Source organism: Eleutherodactylus coqui, chromosome 12, assembly GCF_035609145.1.
Source record: "Eleutherodactylus coqui strain aEleCoq1 chromosome 12, aEleCoq1.hap1, whole genome shotgun sequence".
Classification (NCBI taxonomy): Eukaryota; Metazoa; Chordata; class Amphibia; order Anura; family Eleutherodactylidae; genus Eleutherodactylus; species Eleutherodactylus coqui.
In genome coordinates, this window is record NC_089848.1 from 1,061,224 (window position 1) to 1,085,810 (window position 24,587).

The 24,587-nt window shown below is 57.9% G+C and overlaps 1 protein-coding gene across 2 annotated transcripts in view; it reads left to right on the forward strand.

The window, feature by feature from the left end:
• The first annotated feature begins 2,612 nt into the window (after positions 1–2,612).
• COBL (cordon-bleu WH2 repeat protein) overlaps positions 2,613–24,587 on the forward strand; it is a 305,079-nt gene continuing 283,104 nt past the window's right edge. Inside the window, exons 1-2 of one of the 2 annotated variants that reach the window (XM_066584546.1) lie at positions 2,613–2,839; positions 9,227–9,366. In XM_066584546.1, the coding sequence (XP_066440643.1) occupies positions 9,338–9,366 (29 nt within the window). In that variant the 5' untranslated portion in view covers positions 2,613–2,839; positions 9,227–9,337. The remainder of the gene's footprint in view (positions 2,840–9,226; positions 9,367–24,587) is intronic. The other variant, XM_066584547.1, reaches the window with a different exon arrangement.

Sequence of the window (24,587 nt, forward strand, 5' to 3'; positions counted from 1 at the left end):
TTTCAGCCGGCCGCCGTGCAGTGAGGGTTTCTTAGTCCGACATGCAGTGAGGGGGTCTCAGCCGGCCGCCGTGCAGTGAGGGGGTCTTAGTCCGACATGCAGTGAGGGGGTCTCAGCCGGCCGCCATGCAGTGAGGGGTTCTCTGATGGTCGCCATCCAGTGAGAGGTTCTCTGCCCGCCATGGAGTGAGGGGTGTCTGCTCGCTGGCTGCCATGGGGTGAGGGGTTCTCCACCAGCCGCTGCCATGGGGTGAAGGGGTCTCCGCTCGCCATGGGGTGAGGGGTTCTCCGCCTGCCAGCCACCATGGAGGAAGGGGTTCTCTGACGCTTGCCAGCCACCATGGAGGGAGGAGTCTCAGCCTGCCAGCCACCATGGGGTAAGGGGTTCTCTCCTGGGCACCATGGAGTGAGGGGTTCTCTGCCGGCTGCCATGGGTGGAGGGGTTGTCTGCCGGCTGCCATGGGTGGAGGGGTTCTCTGCCGGCTGCCATGGGTGGAGGGGTTCTCTGCTGGCTGCCATGGGTAGAGGGCACTCCGCCTGATGCCATCGAATTAGGGGTTCTCTGACGGTCGCCATCGAGTGAGGGGTTCCCTGACGGTCGCCATCGAGTGAGGGGTTCCCTGACGGTCGCCATCGAGTGAGGGGTTCCCTGACGGTCGCCATCGAGTGAGGGGTTCACTGACGGTCGCCATCGAGTGAGGGGTTCCCTGACGGTCGTCATCGAGTGAGGGGTTTCCTGACGGTCGCCCTCAAGTGAAGGGTTCTCTGACGGTCGCCCTCGAGTGAGGGGTTCTCTGACGGTCGCCCCCGAGTGAGGGGTTCTCTGACGGTCGCCCTCGAGTGAGGGGTTCTCTGACGGTCGCCATCGAGTGAGGGGTTCTCTGCCCGCCATCGAGTGAGGGGTCTCCGCTCGCTGGCTGCCATGGGGTGAGGGGTTCTCCACCAGTCTCTGCCATGGGGTGAAGGGGTCTCCGCTCGCCATGGGGTGAGGGGTTCTCCGCCTGCCAGCCACCATGGAGGAAGGGGTTCTCTGACGCTTGCCAGCCACCATGGAGGGAGGAGTCTCAGCCTGCCAGCCACCATGGAGTAAGGGGTTCTCTTCTGGGCACCATGGAGTGAGGGGTTCTCTGCCGGCTGCCATGGGTGGAGGGGTTCTCTGCCGGCTGCCATGGGTGGAGGGGTTCTCTGCCGGCTGCCATGGGTGGAGGGGTTCTCTGCCGGCTGCCATGGGTAGAGGGCACTCCGCCTGATGCCATCAAATTAGGGGTTCTCTGACGGTCGCCATCGAGTGAGGGGTTCCCTGACGGTCGCCATCGAGTGAGGGGTTCCCTGACGGTCGTCATCGAGTGAGGGGTTCCCTGACGGTCGTCATCGAGTGAGGGGTTCCCTGACGGTCGTCATCGAGTGGGGGGTTCCCTGACGGTCGTCATCGAGTGGGGGGTTCCCTGACGGTCGTCATCGAGTGGGGGGTTCTCTGACGGTCGCCCTCGAGTGAAGGGTTCTCTGACGGTCGCCCTCGAGTGAGGGGTTCTCTGACGGTCGCCCTCGAGTGAGGGGTTCTCTGACGGTCGCCCTCGAGTGAGGGGTTCTCTGACGGTCGCCCTCGAGTGAGGGGTTCTCTGACGGTCGCCCTCGAGTGAGGGGTTCTCTGCCCGCCATCGAGTGAGGGGTCTCCGCTCGCTGGCTGCCATGGGGTGAGGGGTTCTCCACCAGCCTCTGCCATGGGGTGAAGGGGTCTCCGCTCGCCATGGGGTGAGGGGTTCTCCGCCTGCCAGCCACCATGGAGGAAGGGGTTCTCTGACGCTTGCCAGCCACCATGGAGGGAGGAGTCTCAGCCTGCCAGCCACCATGGGGTAAGGGGTTCTCTTCCGGGCACCATGGAGTGAGGGGTTCTCTGCCGGCTGCCATGGGTGGAGGGGTTCTCTGCCGGCTGCCATGGGTAGAGGGCACTCCGCCTGATGCCATCGAATTAGGGGTTCCCTGACGGTCGCCATCGAGTGGGGGGTTCTCTGACGGTCGCCCTCGAGTGAGGGGGTCTTAGTCCGACATGCAGTGAGGGGGTCTTAGTCCGACATGCAGTGAGGGGGTCTCAGCCGGTCGCCATGCAGTGAGGGGGTCTCAGCCGGCCGCCGTGCAGTGAGGGGGTCTTAGTCCGACATGCAGTGAGGGGGTCTCAGCCGGTCGCCATGCAGTGAGGGGGTCTCAGCCGGCCGCCGTGCAGTGAGGGGGTCTCGGCCGGCCGCCGTGCAGTGAGGGGGTCTTAGTCCGACATGCAGTGAGGGGGTCTCAGCCGGCCGCCGTGCAGTGAGGGGGTCTCAGCCGGCCGACATGCAGTGAGGGGGTCTTAGTCCGCCGTGCAGTGAGGGGGTCTTAGTCCGCCGTGCAGTGAGGGGGTCTTAGTCCGACATGCAGTGAGGGGGTCTCAGCCGTCCGACATGCAGTGAGGGGGTCTCAGCCGGCCGACATGCAGTGAGGGGGTCTCAGCCGGCCGCCGTGCAGTGAGGGGGTCTCAGCCGGCCGCCGTGCAGTGAGGGGGTCTCAGCCGGCCGCCGTGCAGTGAGGGGGTCTCAGCCGGCCGCCGTGCAGTGAGGGGGTCTCAGCCGGCCGTCGTGCAGTGAGGGGGCCTCCGCCTGCCGCCGCCTCAGTAACAGGTGCGCGGATGAAGTCTGTCATGGAGGATTGTGTACACGGAGCCCTCACTGCCCTCCCTGGCCGCCGAGAGGAGGGGAGTCACTGCCAGGGGGCGGAGGAAAGCTGTGTGCAGATTACCGTGCGAGGAGGCTGCTGACACCGGGCAGTGCCCGCTCCGCCGACCCTCGCCAGTAACCAGCGGAACCCAGGTAAGAGTGCGGGAGCCGCCGCCACCTGCTGCTCCGGCCGGTCACCGGGAGCCCCCCGTGCGGAGGGGACACTTACCTCCAGCCCAGTGACAGGTGGAGGGGGCACTTACCTCTGCCCTGCAGCCCAGTGACAGGTGGAGGGGGCACTTTCTGGAAGTTCCTAGGTATTGCCGGCCGTGTCCGATGTCCCATGAGTAGTGGCACAGCTGTGGGTCGCGCCGCACTCCACATTCTTACGTCCGCTTTGTGTGTTTCATCGCAAACTTTTTGAGGTGTTCTTCCAGCTTCCAATGAGCCTCCACGTGGCGTGTACCTACATATCATACGTGTCACTGCGGTGTACCTACATATCATACGTGTCACTGCGGTGTACCTACATATCATACGGGTCACTGCGGTGTACATACATATCATACGTGTCACTGCGGTGTACCTACATATCATACGGGTCACTGCGGTGTACCTACATATCATACGGGTCACTGCGATGTACCTACATATCATACGTGTCACTGCGGTGTACATACATATCATACGTGTCACTGCGGTGTACCTACATATCATATGGGTCACTGCGGTGTACCTACATATCATACGGGTCACTGCGATGTACCTACATATCATACGTGTCACTGCGGTGTACCTACATATCATACGGGTCACTGCGGTGTACCTACATATCATACGTGTCACTGCAGTGTACATACATATCATAGGTGTCACTGCAATGTACATACATATCATACAGGTCACTGCGGTGTACCTACATATCATACAGGTCACTGCGGTGTACCTACATATCATACGTGTCACTGCGGTGTACCTACATATCATACGTGTCACTGCGGTGTACCTACATATCATACGGGTCACTGCGGTGTACCTACATATCATACGGGTCACTGCGGTGTACCTACATATCATACGTGTCACTGCGGTGTACCTACATATCATACGGGTCACTGCGGTGTACATACATATCATACGGGTCACTGCGGTGTACCTACATGTCATACGTGTCACTGCGGTGTACCTACATATCATACGTGTCACTGCGGTGTACCTACATATCATACGTGTCACTGCGGTGTACCTACATATCATACGTGTCACTGCGGTGTACCTACATATCATACGTGTCACTGCGGTGTACCTACATATCATACGAGTCACTGCGGTGTACCTACATATCATACGTGTCACTGCGGTGTACATACATATCATAGGTGTCACTGCGGTGTACATACATATCATACGTGTCACTGCGGTGTACCTACATATCATACGGGTCACTGCGGTGTACCTACATATCATACGGGTCACTGCGATGTACCTACATATCATACGTGTCACTGCGGTGTACCTACATATCATACGGGTCACTGCGGTGTACCTACATATCATACGTGTCACTGCAGTGTACATACATATCATAGGTGTCACTGCGGTGTACATACATATCATACAGGTCACTGCGGTGTACCTACATATCATACAGGTCACTGCGGTGTACCTACATATCATACGTGTCACTGCGGTGTACCTACATATCATACGGGTCACTGCGATGTACCTACATGTCATAGGTGTCACTGCGGTGTACCTACATATCATACGTGTCACTGCGGTGTACCTACATATCATACGGGTCACTGCGGTGTACCTACATATCATACGGGTCACTGCGGTGTACCTACATATACGGGTCACTGCGGTGTACCTACATATCATACGTGTCACTGCGGTGTACCTACATATCATACGGGTCACTGCGGTGTACCTACATATACGGGTCACTGCGGTGTACCTACATATCATACGTGTCACTGCGGTGTACCTACATATCATACGGGTCACTGCGGTGTACCTACATGTCATACGTGTCACTGCGGTGTACCTACATATCATACGTGTCACTGCGGTGTACCTACATATCATACGTGTCACTGCGGTGTACCTACATATCATACGGGTCACTGCGATGTACCTACATATCATACGGGTCACTGCGGTGTACCTACATATCATACGGGTCACTGCGATGTACCTACATATCATACGTGTCACTGCGGTGTACCTACATATCATACGTGTCACTGCGGTGTACCTACATATCATACGTGTCACTGCGGTGTACCTACATATCATACGGGTCACTGCGGTGTACCTACATGTCATACGTGTCACTGCGGTGTACCTACATGTCATACGTGTCACTGCGGTGTACCTACATATCATACGGGTCACTGCGATGTACCTACATATCATACGGGTCACTGCGGTGTACCTACATATCATACGGGTCACTGCGGTGTACCTACATATCATACGGGTCACTGCGGTGTACCTACATATCATACGTGTCACTGCGGTGTACCTACATATCATACGGGTCACTGCGATGTACCTACATATCATACGGGTCACTGCGATGTACCTACATATCATAGGTGTCACTGCGGTGTACCTGCATGTCATAGGTGTCACTGCGGTGTACCTGCATGTCATAGGTGTCACTGCGGTGTACCTACATATCATACGTGTCACTACGGTGTACCTACATGTCGTACGGGTCACTGCGGTGTACCTGCGTGTCGTACGGGTCACTGCGGTGTACCTGCGTGTCGTACGGGTCACTGCGGTGTGCCTGCGTGTCGTACGGGTCACTGCGGTGTGCCTGCGTGTCGTACGGGTCACTGCGGTGTGCCTGCGTGTCGTACGGGTCACTGCGGTGTGCCTGCGTGTCGTACGGGTCACTGCGGTGTGCCTGCGTGTCGAACGGGTCACTGCGGTGTGCCTGCGTGTCGTACGGGTCACTGCGGTGTGCCTGCGTGTCGTACGGGTCACTGCGGTGTGCCTGCGTGTCGTACGGGTCACTGCGGTGTGCCTGCGTGTCGTACGGGTCACTGCGGTGTGCCTGCCTGTCGTACGGGTCACTGCGGTGTGCCTGCCTGTCGTACGGGTCACTGCGGTGTGCCTGCCTGTCGTACGGGTCACTGCGGTGTGCCTGCCTGTCGTACGGGTCACTGCGGTGTGCCTGCGTGTCGTACGGGTCACTGCGGTGTACCTGCGTGTCGTACGGGTCACTGCGGTGTGCCTGCGTGTCGTACGGGTCACTGCGGTGTGCCTGCGTGTCGTACGGGTCACTGCGGTGTGCCTGCGTGTCGTACGGGTCACTGCGGTGTGCCTGCGTGTCGTACGGGTCACTGCGGTGTGCCTGCGTGTCGTACGGGTCACTGCGGTGTGCCTGCGTGTCGTACGGGTCACTGCGGTGTGCCTGCGTGTCGTACGGGTCACTGCGGTGTGCCTGCGTGTCGTACGGGTCACTGCGGTGTGCCTGCGTGTCGTACGGGTCACCGGTGTGCCTGCGTGTCGTACGGGTCACTGCGGTGTGCCTGCCTGTCGTACGGGTCACTGCGGTGTGCCTGCGTGTCGTACGGGTCACTGCGGTGTGCCTGCCTGTCGTACGGGTCACTGATACATCCATGTGAGTCCTTATTCACACCAAATCACGCTGGCCATCCAGACTGTATATATGGGCTTGCTGGGAGTTGTAGTCTCTGCCTCCTGCCCTGCAGACCGCTCCAAGTGAACGGAGCTGTTTTCTGTCGTGGGGGTCTCGGGGGGGCTTGTGGTGCGGCCGTAACATACAGGGGGCCTGAGAGTGTGTAAGAGTCCGTTCACAGGGGTGATTTTCACGCACCGCTTCTGCGCGTCTTCATCTGGGATTTCTGCGTCTTGCGTTGCTCTCCGTGTTTCTTGTGGCGCTGCTGCCAGATACAGAGGCCCGGCTTGTCCTGTTTGTTTGGGCGGTCTGCCCATTATTCCCTATGGGAGCAGAGAGAAAGCATCATCATCCTCACTTGCAAATGCCACGTGATTTACACGCATGATAGTCGCGGGGGTGAGATAAATCCCATCGCTGTCACGTGACAACTTGCAGGTTTACAGCAGCGATGGCAGTCCACAACTCAGACCAATAGGCAGTGCCTGTGAGAGTACACCCTGGAAGGCGGAGCGTTGGAGATGGCGGCGGGTGGAGACCCCGAGGCTCGTCTGCCCCCTCTGCCAGGGCGATCTGGGCAGAGAAATGTTTTTGAAGGCGGTCAGAGTTCTGTAAAGAGATCCGCCGCTCCCCATCACCTGCTGCAGCAGGGTAGAGACCCCGACACGTGACTGCTGCAGCAGGGTAGAGACCCCGACACGTGACTGCTGCAGCAGGGTAGAGACCCCGACACGTGACTGCTGCAGCAGGGTAGAGACCCCGACACGTGACTGCTGCAGCAGGGTAGAGACCCCGACACGTGACTGCTGCAGCAGGGTAGGGACCCCGACACGTGACTGCTGCAGCAGGGTAGAGACCCCGACACGTGACTGCTGCAGCAGGGTAGAGACCCCGACACGTGACTGCTGCAGCAGGGTAGAGACCCCGACACGTGACTGCTGCAGCAGGGTAGAGACCCCGACACGTGACTGCTGCAGCAGGGTAGAGACCCCGACACGTGACTGCTGCAGCAGGGTAGGGACCCCGACACGTGACTGCTGCAGCAGGGTAGAGACCCCGACACGTGACTGCTGCAGCAGGGTAGAGACCCCGACACGTGACTGCTGCAGCAGCGGAGACACCCCAGGACACGCGACTGCTGCAGCAGCGGAGACACCCCAGGACACGCGACTGCTGCAGCAGCGGAGACACCCCAGGACACGCGACTGCTGCAGCAGCGGAGACACCCCAGGACACGCGACTGCTGCAGCAGCGGAGACACCCCAGGACACGCGACTGCTGCAGCAGCGGAGACACCCCAGGACACGCGACTGCTGCAGCAGCGGAGACACCCCAGGACACGCGACTGCTGCAGCAGCGGAGACACCCCACGACACGCGACTGCTGCAGCAGCGGAGACACCCCAGGACACGCGACTGCTGCAGCAGCGGAGACACCCCACGACACGCGACTGCTGCAGCAGCGGAGACACCCCACGACACGCGACTGCTGCAGCCAATCACTAGCCATAGTGACCTGGCAGCTACGGGGGATCGGTCGCTTGGGGTTTGGGGGTGAACCTCTTGTTATCTTTCTACAGCACTTTGACCTTCTTTTAGAAATGTTTGCTTCCCTGCATAATGCGGGGCTGACGGGAGCTTACGGTTACCGCGTGGTACGCATGTGGTAGACGTCCGTGTCATACGCGGTAATTCGCAGGCAATCGAATGCATGCCGTATGCTGGTTCGCTCACATTTGCATGTAAGAATTGCGTAATATGCAAGTGCAAAAAAGAAGGCAGCGTGTTCCATTTCCCAGGTATTGCAGGTGAGAGCCCGTTGTTGTCTGTGGGTGCGCAGCCAGCGCTGCCTACGCGGCGGTAGGATGACTCGCTGCTGGCTCCACAGGCTTGTACCCCACAGCCGTGGGAGCCCGGCATTGCCCTTCGTGCGGTGCTGTCACACGGAGCGATAATCGTTCGCCCGGGCGATCTGTTTGCTCGCTGACTCCGGCGGCGGATTAACCTTACAGATAAGTTTTTTGTTTTTTTTTCACTTCCGATCGTTCAGTTATTTGGTTCGCTGAATTGGTGCTTAAACCGGACGGTTGGCGAATGAGCCAGCGGGGATTTCCATTCTTACCTGAAATGACCGATAAGCGAACAAATTATCGCTCCACCGTTGGCCGCGTTCACACTGAAGGATTATTGTTCCAATTCCAACGATCCATTTTCCTTTTGAGCTATAATGGCGCCATATAAGTGCGCCTGACGCCAACCCCGTCACGGTCTTCACCTCCTTGTATGATCTCTTTTTGTTAGAAGGAGCTGCTGACAAGTATCACATAGTGTCTTCCTACCGCGGTTCGCAGACGTCGCGGAGTAGCGCTTACCGCGGTTCGCAGGCGTCGCGGAGTAGCGCTTACCGCGGTTCGCAGACGTCGCGGAGTAGCGCTTACCGCGGTTCGCAGGCGTCGCGGAGTAGCGCTTACCGCGGTTCGGAGACGTCGCGGAGTAGTGCTTACCGCGGTTCGCAGGCGTCGCGGAGTAGCGCTTACGCGGTTCCCCTGCAGCGCCATCACAGGGGGGATTATTTACACCTGCAGGATGAATGGCTGTGCGGACGCTCTCCACACCAGTGGAAGTCACAACGCTGCATCTTAGGAGGTCTCGCTGGGTGACGGGACGTCTCAGGACTGTGCGGTCTCGGTTTGTCACACTCCAGTTCTTGCCATGTGTTTCTGTATTTTCAGTGCTGATTCAGCATAACCGGCACTCTCGGTTTGGAGCGAGGGTCGTGCCGCCTGCCAAACTATTGTAACTAGTGCAAAGGTTATATAACTGACTGTGGCTGCTGTATACTGGCGGATGGAACTGACAGCTCGCTATATGCTTCCTCTTCAGCCCCAGGATGTCCCCTGGCATCAGGTAACCCAACACGGCCACGGAGTACCGTCAATACTGCGGCGGACGTCCGCGCTTGGCTGTGAATGAAGGATTTTACAAGAGGTCGCCATGGAGATGCCACGCAAGCCGCCTTCTAGGTGAGTAGCGCACCTTTATCACGGCGTTCATCAATGGGGTCTGCCTGGCGTGTTCGGCCGCAGGGATTCACCTGAGCAAGAGAGCGGAATCCCCAGCGCAGGTGTGAAAGCCCCCTGATACTATGAAGCTGTGTCCTCAGGGGAGCTGGAGAATAACTGCGGCGGGATGAACCACATAGGCGTACAGCGGAGTGCCTCCCATAATAGCCTCCCATAACCTAATCTAATAAATCTATACTGTGCAATATACGTTTTTTTACGCTATGACCTCCTTCACACGGCGACAGCCATATCACCGATCATCTGTGTTCTGTGCGATATCGCGATTTTGTGTCGCTACAAAGTAACGCAACTGTGTGCCCTCTTTTGTTTGGGTTTAAATATAAGCCCAAACACGGAAAAATAAGCCCAGGCTGCATAAAAAACCCCTCCACAATACCTCACCAAACTGGCGCTGTCTGCTCCACCGCACTTCTCCTCGCAGGTCCCCGCAACACTTCCTTGTGGTTTTCCTCCAGCGCTTCCTGGTCAGGGGTTCAAAAAATCTACCTCTAGGAAGCACTGGCTCTCATTGGCTGAGCTGTGGCGCTCGATAACCAATCACAGCCATTCAATGCAATGGCTGTGATTGGTTCTCTAGCGCTGCAGTGATTGGCTGAGCCGTGGCGCTCCAGTACCAATCAGAGCCAGCGTTTCCTGGAGGCGGGGTTTTTGGACCTCTGACTGGGAAGCGCTGGGGGAAAACTACATGAAGTGTGTTGGGGACCTGCGAAGAGAAGTGCGGCGGAGCGGACAGCGCCTGTGATGTATGGCGGTTTATTTTAGCAGTAGGATTTCCTACCGTAGAAGTTGCATCACAGCACAATATTGTATTTGGATGCTACTTCACGGCCGGCCGTGTCCGCAGGGCGCCGCGCAGTCCTGCATCTTGTCAAATAGTGCGCTCGTGTTGCGCTTTAAGCTGTGGATTGGTCTTTCGTTATTTCTGCGTTTTTTCCGCAGACTTTACCTGCGTAATTCCATCTCCTGTATGTTAGAGATCCGGAACCACAAGTCCGCACGGCGCCCTTCATTCGCCGCCCGAAAGCTATTCCGCTGTGGAATTTAATCTTGCGGTCTTGAAGTGAAGAGGTGCAGAATTCCATCCCCCTTGGGATAAGATTGTGGCGCGGGGTTAACCGCCTGTAATACACACCGCACTGCTGAAAGTTTATTAGGGGGCAACTAACCCCAAGTTATACGGTCTGTAAAGCGCTACCGTTAGTCCCTGCCTTCTGGGGGTCTTCAGCACTTTAAGTCTCAAAGTTAACCCTCATGCAGCTGCTTTAAGATGGGGGGCCGCAGGTCATACAGGTCTCATCAATCTGCTGGGGTCATGTGATGGGGGGCTGCAGGTCGTACAGGTCTCATCAATCTGCTGGGGGTCATGTGATGGGGGGCTGCAGGTCGTACAGGTCTCATCAATCTGCTGCGGATCATGAGATGGGGGGCTGCAGGTCCTACAGTTCTTATCACTCTGCCGGGGTCATGAGAAGGGGGGCCGCAGGTCATACAGGTCTCATCACTCTGTGGGGGTCATGAGATGGGGGGGCCGCAGGTCATACAGGTCTCATCAATCTGCCGCGGGTCATGAGATGGGGGGCCGCAGGTCGTACAGGTTTCCTCATTCTGCCGCGGGTCATGAGAAGGGGGGCCGCAGGTCATACAGGTCTCATCAATCTGCCGCGGGTCATGAGATGGGGGGCCGCAGGTCGTACAGGTTTCCTCATTCTGCCGCGGGTCATGAGAAGGGGGGCCGCAGGTCATACAGGTCTCATCAATCTGCCGCGGGTCATGAGATGGGGGGCCGCAGGTCGTACAGGTTTCCTCATTCTGCCGGGGGTCATGAGATGGGGGCCGCAGGTCATACAGGTCTCATCAATCTGCCGGGGGTCATGAGATGGGGGGCCGCAGGTTGTTCAGGTCTCATCACTCTGCTGGGGGTCATGAGGTGGAGGGCTGCGGGTCGTACAGTTCTTGTTACTCTGCTGGGGGTCATGAGAAGGGGGGCCACAGGTCATACAGGTCTCATCACTCTGCCGGGGTCATGAGATTAGGGACCGTAGGTCATACAGGTCTCATCACTCTGCCGGGGTCATGAGATGGGGGGGCCGCAGGTCATACAGGTCTCATCACTCTGCTGGGGGTCATAAGATAGGGGGCTGCAGGTCCTACAGTTCTTATCACTCTGCCGGGGTCATGAGATGGGGGGCCGCAGGTCATACAGGTTTCCTCATTCTGCCAGTGGTCATGAGATGGGGGGCCGCAAGTCGTACAGGTCTCATCACTCTGCCGGGGTCATGAGATGGGGGGGGGGGGGCGCAGGTCTTACAGGTCTCATCACTCTGCTGTGGGTCATGAGATGGGGGGCCGCAGGTCATACAGGTCTCATCAATCTGCCGCGGGTCATGAGATGGGGGGCCGCAGTTCGTACAGGTCTCATCAATCTGCCGGGGGTCATGTGATGGTGGGCCGCAGGTCGTACAGGTCTCATCACTCTGTGGGGGTCATGAGATGGGGGGGCCGCAGGTCATACAGGTTTCCTCATTCTGCCGGTGGTCATGAGATGGGGAGTAGCAAGTCGTACAGGTCTCATCAGTCTGCTGGGGGTCATGAGGTGGAGGGGGCGCAGGTCATACAGGTCTCATCACTCTGCTGGGGGTCATGAGGTGGGGGGGGGCGCAGGTCATACAGGTCTCATCAATCTGCCGGGGGTTATGAGGTGGAGGGCTGCGAGTCGTACAGGTTTCCTCATTCTGCCGGGGTCATGTGATGGGGGGCCGCAGGTCATACAGGTCTCATCACTCTGCTGGGGGTCATGAGATGGGGGGCCGCAGGTCGTACAGGTTTCCTCATTCTGCCGGGGGTCATGTGATGGGGGCCGCAGGTCGTACAGGTCTCATCAATCTGCCGGGGGTCATGTGATGGGGGGCCGCAGGTCGTACAGGTCTCATCAATCTGCCGGGGGTCTTGTGGTGGTGGGCCGTAGGTCGTACAGGTCTCATCAATCTACCGGGGTCATGAGATGGGGGGCCGCAGGTTGTACAGGTCTCATCAATCTGCCGGGGGTCATGTGATGGGGGGCCGCAGGTCGTACAGGTCTCATCAATCTGCCGGGGGTCTTGTGATGGGGGGCCGCAGGTCGTACAGGTCTCATCAATCTGCCGGGGGTCATGTGATGGGGGGCCGCAGGTCGTACAGGTCTCATCAATCTGCCGGGGGTCATGTGATGGGGGGCCGCAGGTCGTACAGGTCTCATCAATCTGCCGGGGGTCATGTGATGGGGGGCCGCAGGTCGTACAGGTCTCATCAATCTGCCGGGGGTCATGTGATGGGGGGCCGCAGGTCGTACAGGTCTCATCAATCTGCCGGGGGTCATGTGATGGGGGGCCGCAGGTCGTACAGGTCTCATCAATCTGCCGGGGGTCTTGTGGTGGTGGGCCGTAGGTCGTACAGGTCTCATCAATCTACCGGGGTCATGAGATGGGGGGCCGCAGGTCGTACAGGTTTCCTCATTCTGCCGGGGGTCATGTGATGGGGGCCGCAGGTCGTACAAGTCTCATCACTCTGCCTGGGTCATGTGATAGGGGCCGTAGGTCGTACAGGTCTCATCAATCTGCCGGGTCATGTGATGGGGGCCGTAGGTCGTAGAGGTCTCATCAATCTGCCGGGGTCATGTGATGGGGGGCCGCAGGTCGTACAGGTCTCATCAGCCCTATGTAGGATAGCGGATACCTTCACGTTCAGGTACAACCTGTAGGTATAGTTTCTCTGTAGCGGCCTCCACACTTGCGCTCGCGGTATCACTGCGGGGTTTTAGTGTAAATGTCAGTAGGACTTTCTAATGTTAAAAATGCATCGCACAAAAATCGCCCGTTTTACGTGATGCGTTTTTTGACATTATAAAGTCCTATTGACATTCCCGTAAAAACCCCTCAGCGATATCACGTGTGGAGCCCCGAAGACTGCAGAGCTTCCCGCGTGAGGTTTGTGCGTTGTGACATACGGGCGACGCCATTGTTTTAGTGAATGTATTTCCAGCGATAGATCTCAGCATCTTCCATTTTTCGTTCCTTTTTTTCTTCCCGTATTGCGTGGGCACGGGAGCTTCATGCCAGCGGGATGCGGTTTTTTTAGGCTTTCCTATTAGAAAAAAAAACATGGTTTTTAAAAAATTATTTTTACTTGCATGAAAATCCTGTTCTGTGGTGCGATCCTCCGGCGCATCGCATCCACGTAGAAAACTGCCATATTGGACAGACATTGCACTTGTGTAGATCTAGCCTCAGGCGTTCAGAGATGGAACTGAGATCCTAAATCCACTCCTTCATCGGCGCCTACAAAGGATTTTGGTCTCTCTGCACAAACCATTTGTTGATTAAACACGGGACGAATGTCAGTAAACGATGGCCGCCCCTCATCCCTGTGTGTCCCCGCTGCGGCGCTGCTGCAGGGGATCTGGTATCGCTGGCTCACAGTGGGCCGGCTGCAGGAGATTCCTCTGCCCGCTCTCCCCGCCCCTCGTCCCTGTGTGTCCCCGCTGCGGCGCTGCTGCAGGGGATCTGGTATTGCTGGCTCACAGTGGGCCGGCTGCAGGAGATTCCTCTCCCCGCTCTCCCCGCCCCTCGTCCCTGTGTGTCCCCGCTGCGGCGCTGCTGCAGGGGATCTGGTATCTCTGGCTCACAGTGGGCCGGCTGCAGGAGATTCCTCTGCCCGCTCTCCCCGCCCCTCGTCCCTGTGTGTCCCCGCTGCGGCGCTGCTGCAGGGGATCTGGTATCACTGGCTCACAGTGGGCCGGCTGCAGGAGATTCCTCTCCCCGCTCTCCCCGCCCCTCGTCCCTGTGTGTCCCCGCTGCGGCGCTGCTGCAGGGGATCTGGTATCGCTGGCTCACAGTGGGCCGGCTGCAGGAGATTCCTCTGCCCGCTCTCCCCGCCCCTCGTCCCTGTGTGTCCCCGCTGCGGCGCTGCTGCAGGGGATCTGGTATCGCTGGCTCACAGTGGGCCGGCTGCAGGAGATTCCTCTCCCCGCTCTCCCCGCCCCTCGTCCCTGTGTGTCCCCGCTGCGGCGCTGCTGCAGGGGATCTGGTATCTCTGGCTCACAGTGGGCCGGCTGCAGGAGATTCCTCTGCCCGCTCTCCCCGCCCCTCGTCCCTGTGTGCCCCCGCTGCGGCGCTGCTGCAGGGGATCTGGTATCACTGGCTCACAGTGGGCCGGCTGCAGGAGATTCCTCTGCCCGCTTTCCCCGCCCCTCGTCCCTGTGTGCCCCCGCTGCGGCGCTGCTGCAGGGGATCTGGTATCACTGGCTCACAGTGGGCCGGCTGCAGGAGATTCCTCTCCCCGCTCTCCCCGCCCCTCGTCCCTGTGTGTCCCCGCTGCGGCGCTGCTGCAGGGGATCTGGTATCGCTGGCTCACAGTGGGCCGGCTGCAGGAGATTCCTCTGCCCGCTCTCCCTGCCCCACGTCCCTGTGTGTCCCCGCTGCGGCGCTGCTGCAGGGGATCTGGTATCGCTGGCTCACAGTGGCCCGGCTGCAGGAGATTCCTCTGCCCGCTCTCCCCGCCCCTCGTCCCTGTGTGTCCCCGCTGCGGCGCTGCTGCAGGGGATCTGGTATCGCTGGCTCACAGTGGGCCGGCTGCAGGAGATTCCTCTGCCCGCTCTCCCCGCCCCTCGTCCCTGTGTGTCCCCGCTGCGGCGCTGCTGCAGGGGATCTGGTATCGCTGGCTCACAGTGGGCCGGCTGCAGGAGATTCCTCTCCCCGCTCTCCCCGCCCCTCGTCCCTGTGTGTCCCCGCTGCGGCGCTGCTCAGGGGATCTGGTATCGCTGGCTCACAGTGGGCCGGCTGCAGGAGATTCCTCTCCCCGCTCTCCCCGCCCCTCGTCCCTGTGTGTCCCCGCTGCGGCGCTGCTGCAGGGGATCTGGTATCTCTGGCTCACAGTGGGCCGGCTGCAGGAGATTCCTCTGCCCGCTCTCCCCGCCCCTCGTCCCTGTGTGCCCCCGCTGCGGCGCTGCTGCAGGGGATCTGGTATCACTGGCTCACAGTGGGCCGGCTGCAGGAGATTCCTCTGCCCGCTTTCCCCGCCCCTCGTCCCTGTGTGCCCCCGCTGCGGCGCTGCTGCAGGGGATCTGGTATCACTGGCTCACAGTGGGCCGGCTGCAGGAGATTCCTCTCCCCGCTCTCCCCGCCCCTCGTCCCTGTGTGTCCCCGCTGCGGCGCTGCTGCAGGGGATCTGGTATCGCTGGCTCACAGTGGGCCGGCTGCAGGAGATTCCTCTGCCCGCTCTCCCTGCCCCACGTCCCTGTGTGTCCCCGCTGCGGCGCTGCTGCAGGGGATCTGGTATCGCTGGCTCACAGTGGGCCGGCTGCAGGAGATTCCTCTGCCCGCTCTCCCCGCCCCTCGTCCCTGTGTGTCCCCGCTGCGGCGCTGCTGCAGGGGATCTGGTATCGCTGGCTCACAGTGGCCCGGCTGCAGGAGATTCCTCTGCCCGCTCTCCCCGCCCCTCGTCCCTGTGTGTCCCCGCTGCGGCGCTGCTGCAGGGGATCTGGTATCGCTGGCTCACAGTGGGCCGGCTGCAGGAGATTCCTCTGCCCGCTCTCCCCGCCCCTCGTCCCTGTGTGTCCCCGCTGCGGCGCTGCTGCAGGGGATCTGGTATCGCTGGCTCACAGTGGGCCGGCTGCAGGAGATTCCTCTGCCCGCTCTCCCCGCCCCTCGTCCCTGTGTGTCCCCGCTGCGGCGCTGCTGCAGGGGATCTGGTATCGCTGGCTCACAGTGGGCCGGCTGCAGGAGATTCCTCTCCCCGCTCTCCCCGCCCCTCGTCCCTGTGTGTCCCCGCTGCGGCGCTGCTGCAGGGGATCTGGTATCGCTGGCTCACAGTGGGCCGGCTGCAGGAGATTCCTCTGCCCGCTCTCCCCGCCCCTCGTCCCTGTGTGTCCCCGCTGCGGCGCTGCTGCAGGGGATCTGGTATCGCTGGCTCACAGTGGGACGGCTGCAGGAGATTCCTCTGCCCGCTCTCCCCGCCCCTCGTCCCTGTGTGTCCCCGCTGCGGCGCTGCTGCAGGGGATCTGGTATCACTGGCTCACAGTGGGCCGGCTGCAGGAGATTCCTCTCCCCGCTCTCCCCGCCCCTCGTCCCTGTGTGTCCCCGCTGCGGCGCTGCTGCAGGGGATCTGGTATCGCTGGCTCACAGTGGGCCGGCTGCAGGAGATTCCTCTGCCCGCTCTCCCTGCCCCACGTCCCTGTGTGTCCCCGCTGCGGCGCTGCTGCAGGGGATCTGGTATCGCTGGCTCACAGTGGGCCGGCTGCAGGAGATTCCTCTGCCCGCTCTCCCCGCCCCTCGTCCCTGTGTGTCCCCGCTGCGGCGCTGCTGCAGGGGATCTGGTATCGCTGGCTCACAGTGGCCCGGCTGCAGGAGATTCCTCTGCCCGCTCTCCCCGCCCCTCGTCCCTGTGTGTCCCCGCTGCGGCGCTGCTGCAGGGGATCTGGTATCGCTGGCTCACAGTGGGCCGGCTGCAGGAGATTCCTCTGCCCGCTCTCCCCGCCCCTCGTCCCTGTGTGTCCCCGCTGCGGCGCTGCTGCAGGGGATCTGGTATCGCTGGCTCACAGTGGCCCGGCTGCAGGAGATTCCTCTGCCCGCTCTCCCCGCCCCTCGTCCCTGTGTGTCCCCGCTGCGGCGCTGCTGCAGGGGATCTGGTATCGCTGGCTCACAGTGGGCCGGCTGCAGGAGATTCCTCTGCCCGCTCTCCCCGCCCCTCGTCCCTGTGTGTCCCCGCTGCGGCGCTGCTGCAGGGGATCTGGTATCGCTGGCTCACAGTGGGCCGGCTGCAGGAGATTCCTCTCCCCGCCCCTCGTCCCTGTGTGTCCTCGCTGCGGCGCTGCTGCAGGGGATCTGGTATCGCTGGCTCACAGTGGGCCGGCTGCAGGAGATTCCTCTCCCCGCTCTCCCCGCCCCTCGTCCCTGTGTGTCCTCGCTGCGGCGCTGCTGCAGGGGATCTGGTATCGCTGGCTCACAGTGGGCCGGCTGCAGGAGATTCCTCTCCCCGCTCTCCCCGCTCCTCGTCCCTGTGTGTCCCCGCTGCGGCGCTGCTGCAGGGGATCTGGTATCGCTGGCTCACAGTGGGCCGGCTGCAGGAGATTCCTCTCCCCGCTCTCCCCGCCCCTCGTCCCTGTGTGTCCCCGCTGCGGCGCTGCTGCAGGGGATCTGGTATCGCTGGCTCACAGTGGGCCGGCTGCAGGAGATTCCTCTGCCCGCTCTCCCCGCCCCTCGTCCCTGTGTGTCCCCGCTGCGGCGCTGCTGCAGGGGATCTGGTATCGCTGGCTCACAGTGGGCCGGCTGCAGGAGATTCCTCTGCCCGCTCTCCCCGCCCCTCGTCCCTGTGTGTCCCCGCTGCGGCGCTGCTGCAGGGGATCTGGTATCGCTGGCTCACAGTGGGCCGGCTGCAGGAGATTCCTCTCCCCGCTCTCCCCGCCCCTCTACACTGACATCACATAGCGGCTGTTCAGTACTGACCGGCTGCTGTTTACACTGAGCGATCATTGATCAGGGTTTTATGCAGCTTTTAACCCCTTCCCTGCTCGGCGCGTCTCATACATCCTCAGAGAGGCACATCAGTACTCAAGGACGTGAGACGTACCTCCTACAACAAATGTCTGCATCTCAAACTGTATTTTGATCTTGGCTTTAAGACAGAGGACTTCTTGAGGTGTAATCTAGCCTGAGACTCAGTAAGTTGAGGCGCGCTTCCCCCTCCCTCCAGCTTTCACTTCAGCAAGCATGGGAAGGATTAGTGAGGGTGGGGCACGGATCAGATCATGCCGCCCTCTGTATAGCTGTAGACCCCTTCCCCGACTCCGGCTGTTATCACCGTGCCCCCCCAGGAGGGGTGATGTCTGACAGATGGAAGGAGTTAGTGGCAGGGCATGTGGTGTGTTCTTTAGGGATGGTTGGGGGCACTGACAGACCCGTGCCCGCTGCCTATAATAGTGGCACCTGTTGGTGGCCTCCACCTGTGCTAGTTGTCATGTTGGCTGTCACACCGGCGCTGCTTGTGCTTCTGTAACACGTATGTTGTGTATTTGCCTACTTTCTGCTCGCCCGCCGCTGGTGGCGATGTTTACTCTTCGCTTATATGAGGACTCCGTCTTCAGCATTGACCTTCAGGCCATACTGACTGCTGCGGTAGAAGCCCCGGTATAACATAGGCTGCCAGCAGGCTGAGCTATAAAGCTGCTGCATGAATAATAGACACAGGCCATGAATAAAGGAGCCTTGTGTTCGTCCGACAGGTGGAGAGGTGCGCCATCAGCCCTCCGCAGACAAAAACGCTTTACATTTAATTTTGTTTTTATAGACAGGAAGCCAAAATCTTCCCGGAGTCTTTCATAAATTTATAAAAAGTCTTTTGAGTTTTATGGCAAAGAACCAAATGCCATCATTGTGCAGAGTGGAAAATGCCTGAGCGAGCGATCATTAACGACACTAATTGTAACCTTAAGAGGGGCTGCCCCAAAATGGAACACCCCATTGTTTCAGATGGGTTTGTGTCCTTGGCATTTAATCTGTTAATTTTGTGGAAAAATGAGTTTGAAGTTAACACAAACACAACAGCTATGTTATATAGTCTGTCAAAAACCCTTCCACCCCTAGAACGTCTGACCACATTGTTAGGAGGTCTTGGGACCAGTGGATGGGGGCACACAAGGTGATCGGGCTCAGGGCGCCCCCTACAGACCACCAGTAGAGGGGAGCGTCTGACCAGACTGTTAGGGGGTGTTGGGACCAATGGATAGGGGCACACAAGGAGACCGGGCTCAGGACGCCCCCTACAGACCACTAGTAGAGAGGAGCGTCTGACCAGACTATTAGGAGGTGTTGGGACCAGTGGATGGGGGCACACAAGGTGACCAGGCTCAGGACCCCCCCTACAGACCACCAGTAGAGGGGAGCATCTGACCAGACTGTTAGGGGGTGTTGGGACCAGTGGATGGGGCACACAAGGTGACCGGGCTCAGGACGCCCTCTACAGACCACTAGTAGAGAGGAGCGTCTAACCAGACTGTTAGGAGGTGTTGGGACCAGTGGATGGGGGCACACAAGGTGACCAGGCTCAGGACCCCCCCTACAGACCACCAGTAGAGGGGAGCATGTGACCAGACTGTTAGGAGGTGTTGGGACCAGTGGATGGGGGCACACAAGGTGACCGGGCTCAGGACGCCCCCTACAGACCACCAGTAGAGGGGAGCGTCTGACCAGACTGTTAGGAGGTGTTGGGACCAGTGGATGTGTGAGGACACAAGGTGACCGGGCTCAGGATGCCCCCTACAGACCACCAGTAGAGGGGAGCGTCTGACCAGACTGTTAGGGGGTGTTGGGACCAGTGGATGGGGGCACACAAGGTGAACAGGCTCAGGACCCCCTACAGACCACCAGTAGAGGGGAGCGTCTGACCAGACTGTTAGGGGGTGTTGGGACCAGTGGATGGGGGCACACAAGGTGACCGGGCTCAGGGCGCCCCCTACAGACCACCAGTAGAGGGGAGCGTCTGACCAGACTGTTATGGGGTGTTGGGACCAGTGGATGGGGACAAACAAGATGACCGGGCTCAGGACGCCCCCTACAGACCATCAGTAGAGAGGCATGTCTGACCAGACTGTTCGGAGGTGTTGGGACTAGTGGATGTGTGAGGGCACACAAGGTGACCGGGCTCAGGACGCCCCCTACAGACCACCAGTAGGAAAGAGCGTCTAACCAGACTATTAGGGGGTGTTGGATACGTGAGTATGCGGTCATGTGTAGTAACATTTCACCACCATTCGTGGCTATAGACAGGCTTAGGGCTGGGTTCCTAGCTGTAAAAAGGCTGCAGGAGCACAGTAGCATTTTACGCTTACAACCCTGTGAGGGGATCTTTGCTCACAGATCTTCTCCGCTCGTCTCCTCTCCCCCTTCCTGCACAAACTAAAAAATGACTGCCGAACATCCTGTATTCTTGAGAATGCTTTTAGTGCCAAGAATCTCCACTTGAAAATGCCACTAAAAGTCCGTTAGTAGCCTTGATGGACCCGGAGCGAAGGAGCCCTGTTCACCCCAAACTGTCCAAACAGAGCTCCTCCTGACCTGTAGGGGGGGCTGTCGAGTAACAATATCCCAAAAAACTAATAAAAGGGTTTGTTTTACCATTAAATGTTACATGTTACTGACGGTTCAAGCAAAGCATAGCAGTTTTTTAGTGGCGCTGTGTGTAAATGTTGCCCGCGCCCCCGGCGTGCCCTTGATTCGCTCTGAGAACATCCATCTTGTCCAGCGCCGGTGGACAGCAGCTGCTGCCGGTGTGCTGCCTTGTCCGCCGATGTCCAAGAGATGCAAGCAGCAAGACAGAGGAATGTGATACATTAATTGGTTAGTATGTACCCACTGGGCGGTTGTGGGAACGAAATCAATTATTACTTTATGGGGAACGAAGAACTAATTAGTTTTAGTTTGAATAGTAAGACTAGGATATAATTTAGGGAAAAAATGTGTTTAGATACTTTCTCTGTTACAAAATTATTAATGAATCACCCTAAGGATAGATGTTCATGAAAAAATTGGCAGGGGTCCGTCACCTGGATCCCCCACGATCAGTGGACTTGATGGGGGTGTGGCCCGCCAGAAGACTCAAGATGCCACCTACAGTGTAGTATAGCTCCAGCGCCCCCAGCCCCTACATAGTCAGCAGTGCTTTCATCTTCCGGCCTCACCCCCTCACTTCGTTGGTCAGCGGGGGGGGGGGGGGGGGGAGGGGGGGGCGCTCCGCAGATTGATGGTCTATCGCAGTGGAAGCGTGCGCAGCGCTGGGACTCCTCTGCCGTCCTGGCATTAACTTCTGCAGTTCCGTATAGGAAGGTCGCCTGCACTTCTCAGTACATAAAAATAAGTTGCTAGTCTGCAGACGCTCCCAAACCACAACGCTCCGGCCCCCTCAGTCCTGTACGTTACGACGCTCTTGTCTAATGCTACTCCACCCATTGCTTGGCTTACTTTGCACCAATATTTGGCCCCTAAATGGTGGTACAATGTCACATTTGCCATGTCATGCCCCTTTCCGTTCTGTAAGGGCGGACACCCACTGGCGTTTTTTTCTCCACTGCGCTGCGACAGTAAGTGAAAACTCTCGCAGTGCAAGAAGAAAAACGGGATCACGCCGGAATATCACAAGTCTCTCCAACGTGGCCAGCGGCAGCAGCACTAGCCCCATTGAAAAGATATGGAGAATGCCGCAGACTTCTGCCACAGCTGTCACAGCTGTGGCAGAAGTACAGCATGCTGTCCCATTGCTTTCAATGGGATTGGCGCTGCTTCCGGTCCCATTGAAAGCAGTGGTTTGTAGCAAACCCTGCAGTATGATTTTCGGGTAAGGACTTGAAATATAAGCCCCTTCCTGAAAAGCATCAATAAGTGGTAAAAAAATAAAAAATTTCCTCACCTCTGCGCCGCTCAGATGCGTCCTTCGGCTGGCTCCCCGACACTGCTGTCCAGCACTTTCAGCTAAGATAGTGCTATTCATGAATGAATAGCTAAGCACTAGCTGCTATTGGCTGAGCGCTCAGCCAATCAGCACAGCACTTTCAGGAGGCGGGAATTTTTAAATCCCCGTCTGCTAAAAGTGCTGGACAGCAGTGTGGGGGAGCCAGCCGGAGGACGCGGCAGAGAGGTGAGTAATTTTTTTTTTTTACCACTTATTGATGCTTTTCAGGGAAGGGCTTATATTTCAAGCCCTTCCCCGAAAATCATACTGCAGGGTTTGCATCAGTCGGGGCGCTCCTGCCGGTCTCCTGTATACATGTATATGCCCAGCTCCCCATCAGTCGGGGCGCTCCTGCTGGTCTCCTCCTGTATACATGTATATGTATACAATACTTTGTTGCACTTTGGGGGTTCATTCTTCCCTCAACGATCTTAAGACATCCAAGTCCCTGAGGCGGCATAGCAGCCCCAAACCCTGAGACCCCCGCCACCATACTTCGCGGTGAGGTGTCAGTGTACCGTGTTCTTTCTCCTCCAGACGTAGCTTTGTGCATTGATGCTTACAAGTTCCATTTCTGTCCCATCTGTCCTTAGAACGTTTTCCCAGAAGCATTGTGTTAGATCCAGGTGAAGTGAATGGGAGCTGTGCCTGCAATATCATGGCAGACCACTGCACAATGTACGGAGCTCTTTACACCGTGGCAGTGGCCTGACAAACAGCTGACCGCTGCGAGACCCTGGATGACCAATACTTTAGAGCGGGAAAATTCCTTCAAAGCCCTTAGTAATCAGCAAGGGTCTCTAAAGGGACTCACTCCAATCAATATGACTTTTCATGGCTCATCAGAATAAGGCCCGCATGGGTCTTGCGTGCTAAGAGGAGTCTGAAGACAACCAGGGTCCAGATCTAAGAGCTGGGAATGGAGAAGCCTGTAATCACGGGTGTTTAACTCTTTACATGCCACGATACATGTGACTGACAGAGGGAGGGGGCTCCCTCCTTTACTCATCGGACCCCCGCAATGTAACAGCAGTAATTCCCATTCTCCTGTAAAGGAAGAGCTCTTGGGGACCCTTAGACCCCTCGGTGCCAAATTGTCCTTATATACAAATAGAAACAAGCAGTCTGCGGTGGGACGCCGTAGAGTTTTCATGCAGTCCTTCACCTCATACTTAGTTGGAGGGGCTATGGGTGGGGTATCTGCGTTGGGGCCTTCCCATTTTCATGGGTCTCCACAATGGCTAGTAGATTACAGGTTAAGTTATACCAGCTTTCCCGTTGTCTATAAACCCTCTGAAACGCGTTGCATTTCCCGTATTGCAGTAATTGTCCTGTGCTAGTGGGATAAACGCCGGAGGGGCTCCTACTCTCCAAAGCAAGCCGGCTAATGCCTGATACTTTAGTGGTAAACCTGGGGGTCCGCCTGTGTCCACAGACCCCTACATAGTGTCTCTGCCGCTCACACACTCGGAGCCTGCGAGCTTTGTGTAATCCGTTTCTCCTCCATGTCCACCAGTCTCCTTTCACTCATTTGACGACAAGCAGTAGGCAGCAGGTTCGGAGGAGGGAGCCCCCTAGTGGCCACCAGTCAGTAACCTTGTACGCTGCCGGTCTCATTCCATTTCTAAGCCAGATCACTTTCTGCAGGATCTTGGCAGTGAACGTGTAAAGCTCCAGTGGACAGAGCTGAGCTTCTCTGGCAGATTCTCTTGTGCGGTCCATTGGGTTGAGCTGAGAATGATGTCTAGAAAGCTCTCATCCTTCATCCCTCCGTAGCAATAACCTACATATTGCTGTGTTGTCAGTCACTGCCGTGTCAAGATCTTTGGTCAGCAATTAGCGGTCTTTTGGCAGCAATTCTTGCACATTTTTCTAACATTTCTTTTGTGTTTTATGGATTAGAATGTATATTTTGAGATGATCTTTTAATCAGCAATTGAATTTGTTGATTGACTTGTCTTGTGTGGGGCATGTTGTCTTTCTAGGAATTAACCACTAGTGGCCGCTGTCTTACACTTTTAATTGTTTTCTGCTGCAGTTTTCCTCCTTGCCACTGGAGGCCACTGTTTTTCCCTTAGCCTGATTTTATCCAGATGGCCATTGCCTCTTTGAGAAGCCATCTTGTTTCCTGTATGGGCCCACTTAAGTAGTCCTCACTTGACACCTGCTTGAGTATTGTGTGACTTAAAGCGGTTGTCCTGCGAAAGCAAGTGGGGGTATACACTTCTGTATGGCCATATTAATGCACTTTGTAATGTACATCGTGCATTAATTATGAGCCATACAGAAGTTATTCACTTACCTGTTCCGTTGCTGGCGTCCCCGTTTCCATGGTGCCGTCTAATTTTCAGCGTCTAATCGCTGGATTAGACGCGCTTGCGCAGTCCGGTCTTCTTCTTTTCTGAATGGGGCCGCTCGTGCCGGAGAGCGGCTCCTTGTAGCTCCGCCCCGTCACGTGCCGATTCCAGCCAATCAGGAGGCTGGAATCGGCAATGGACCGCACAGAAGACCTGCGGTCCACCGAGGGAGAAGATCCCGGCGGCCATCTTCACCGGTAAGTAAGAAGTCACCAGAGCGCGGGGATTCAGGTAAGCACTATCCCGTTTTCTTTTTTAACCCCTGCATCGGGTTTGTCTCGGACCGAACGGGGGGGCTATTGAAAAAAAAAAACCTGTTTCGGCGCG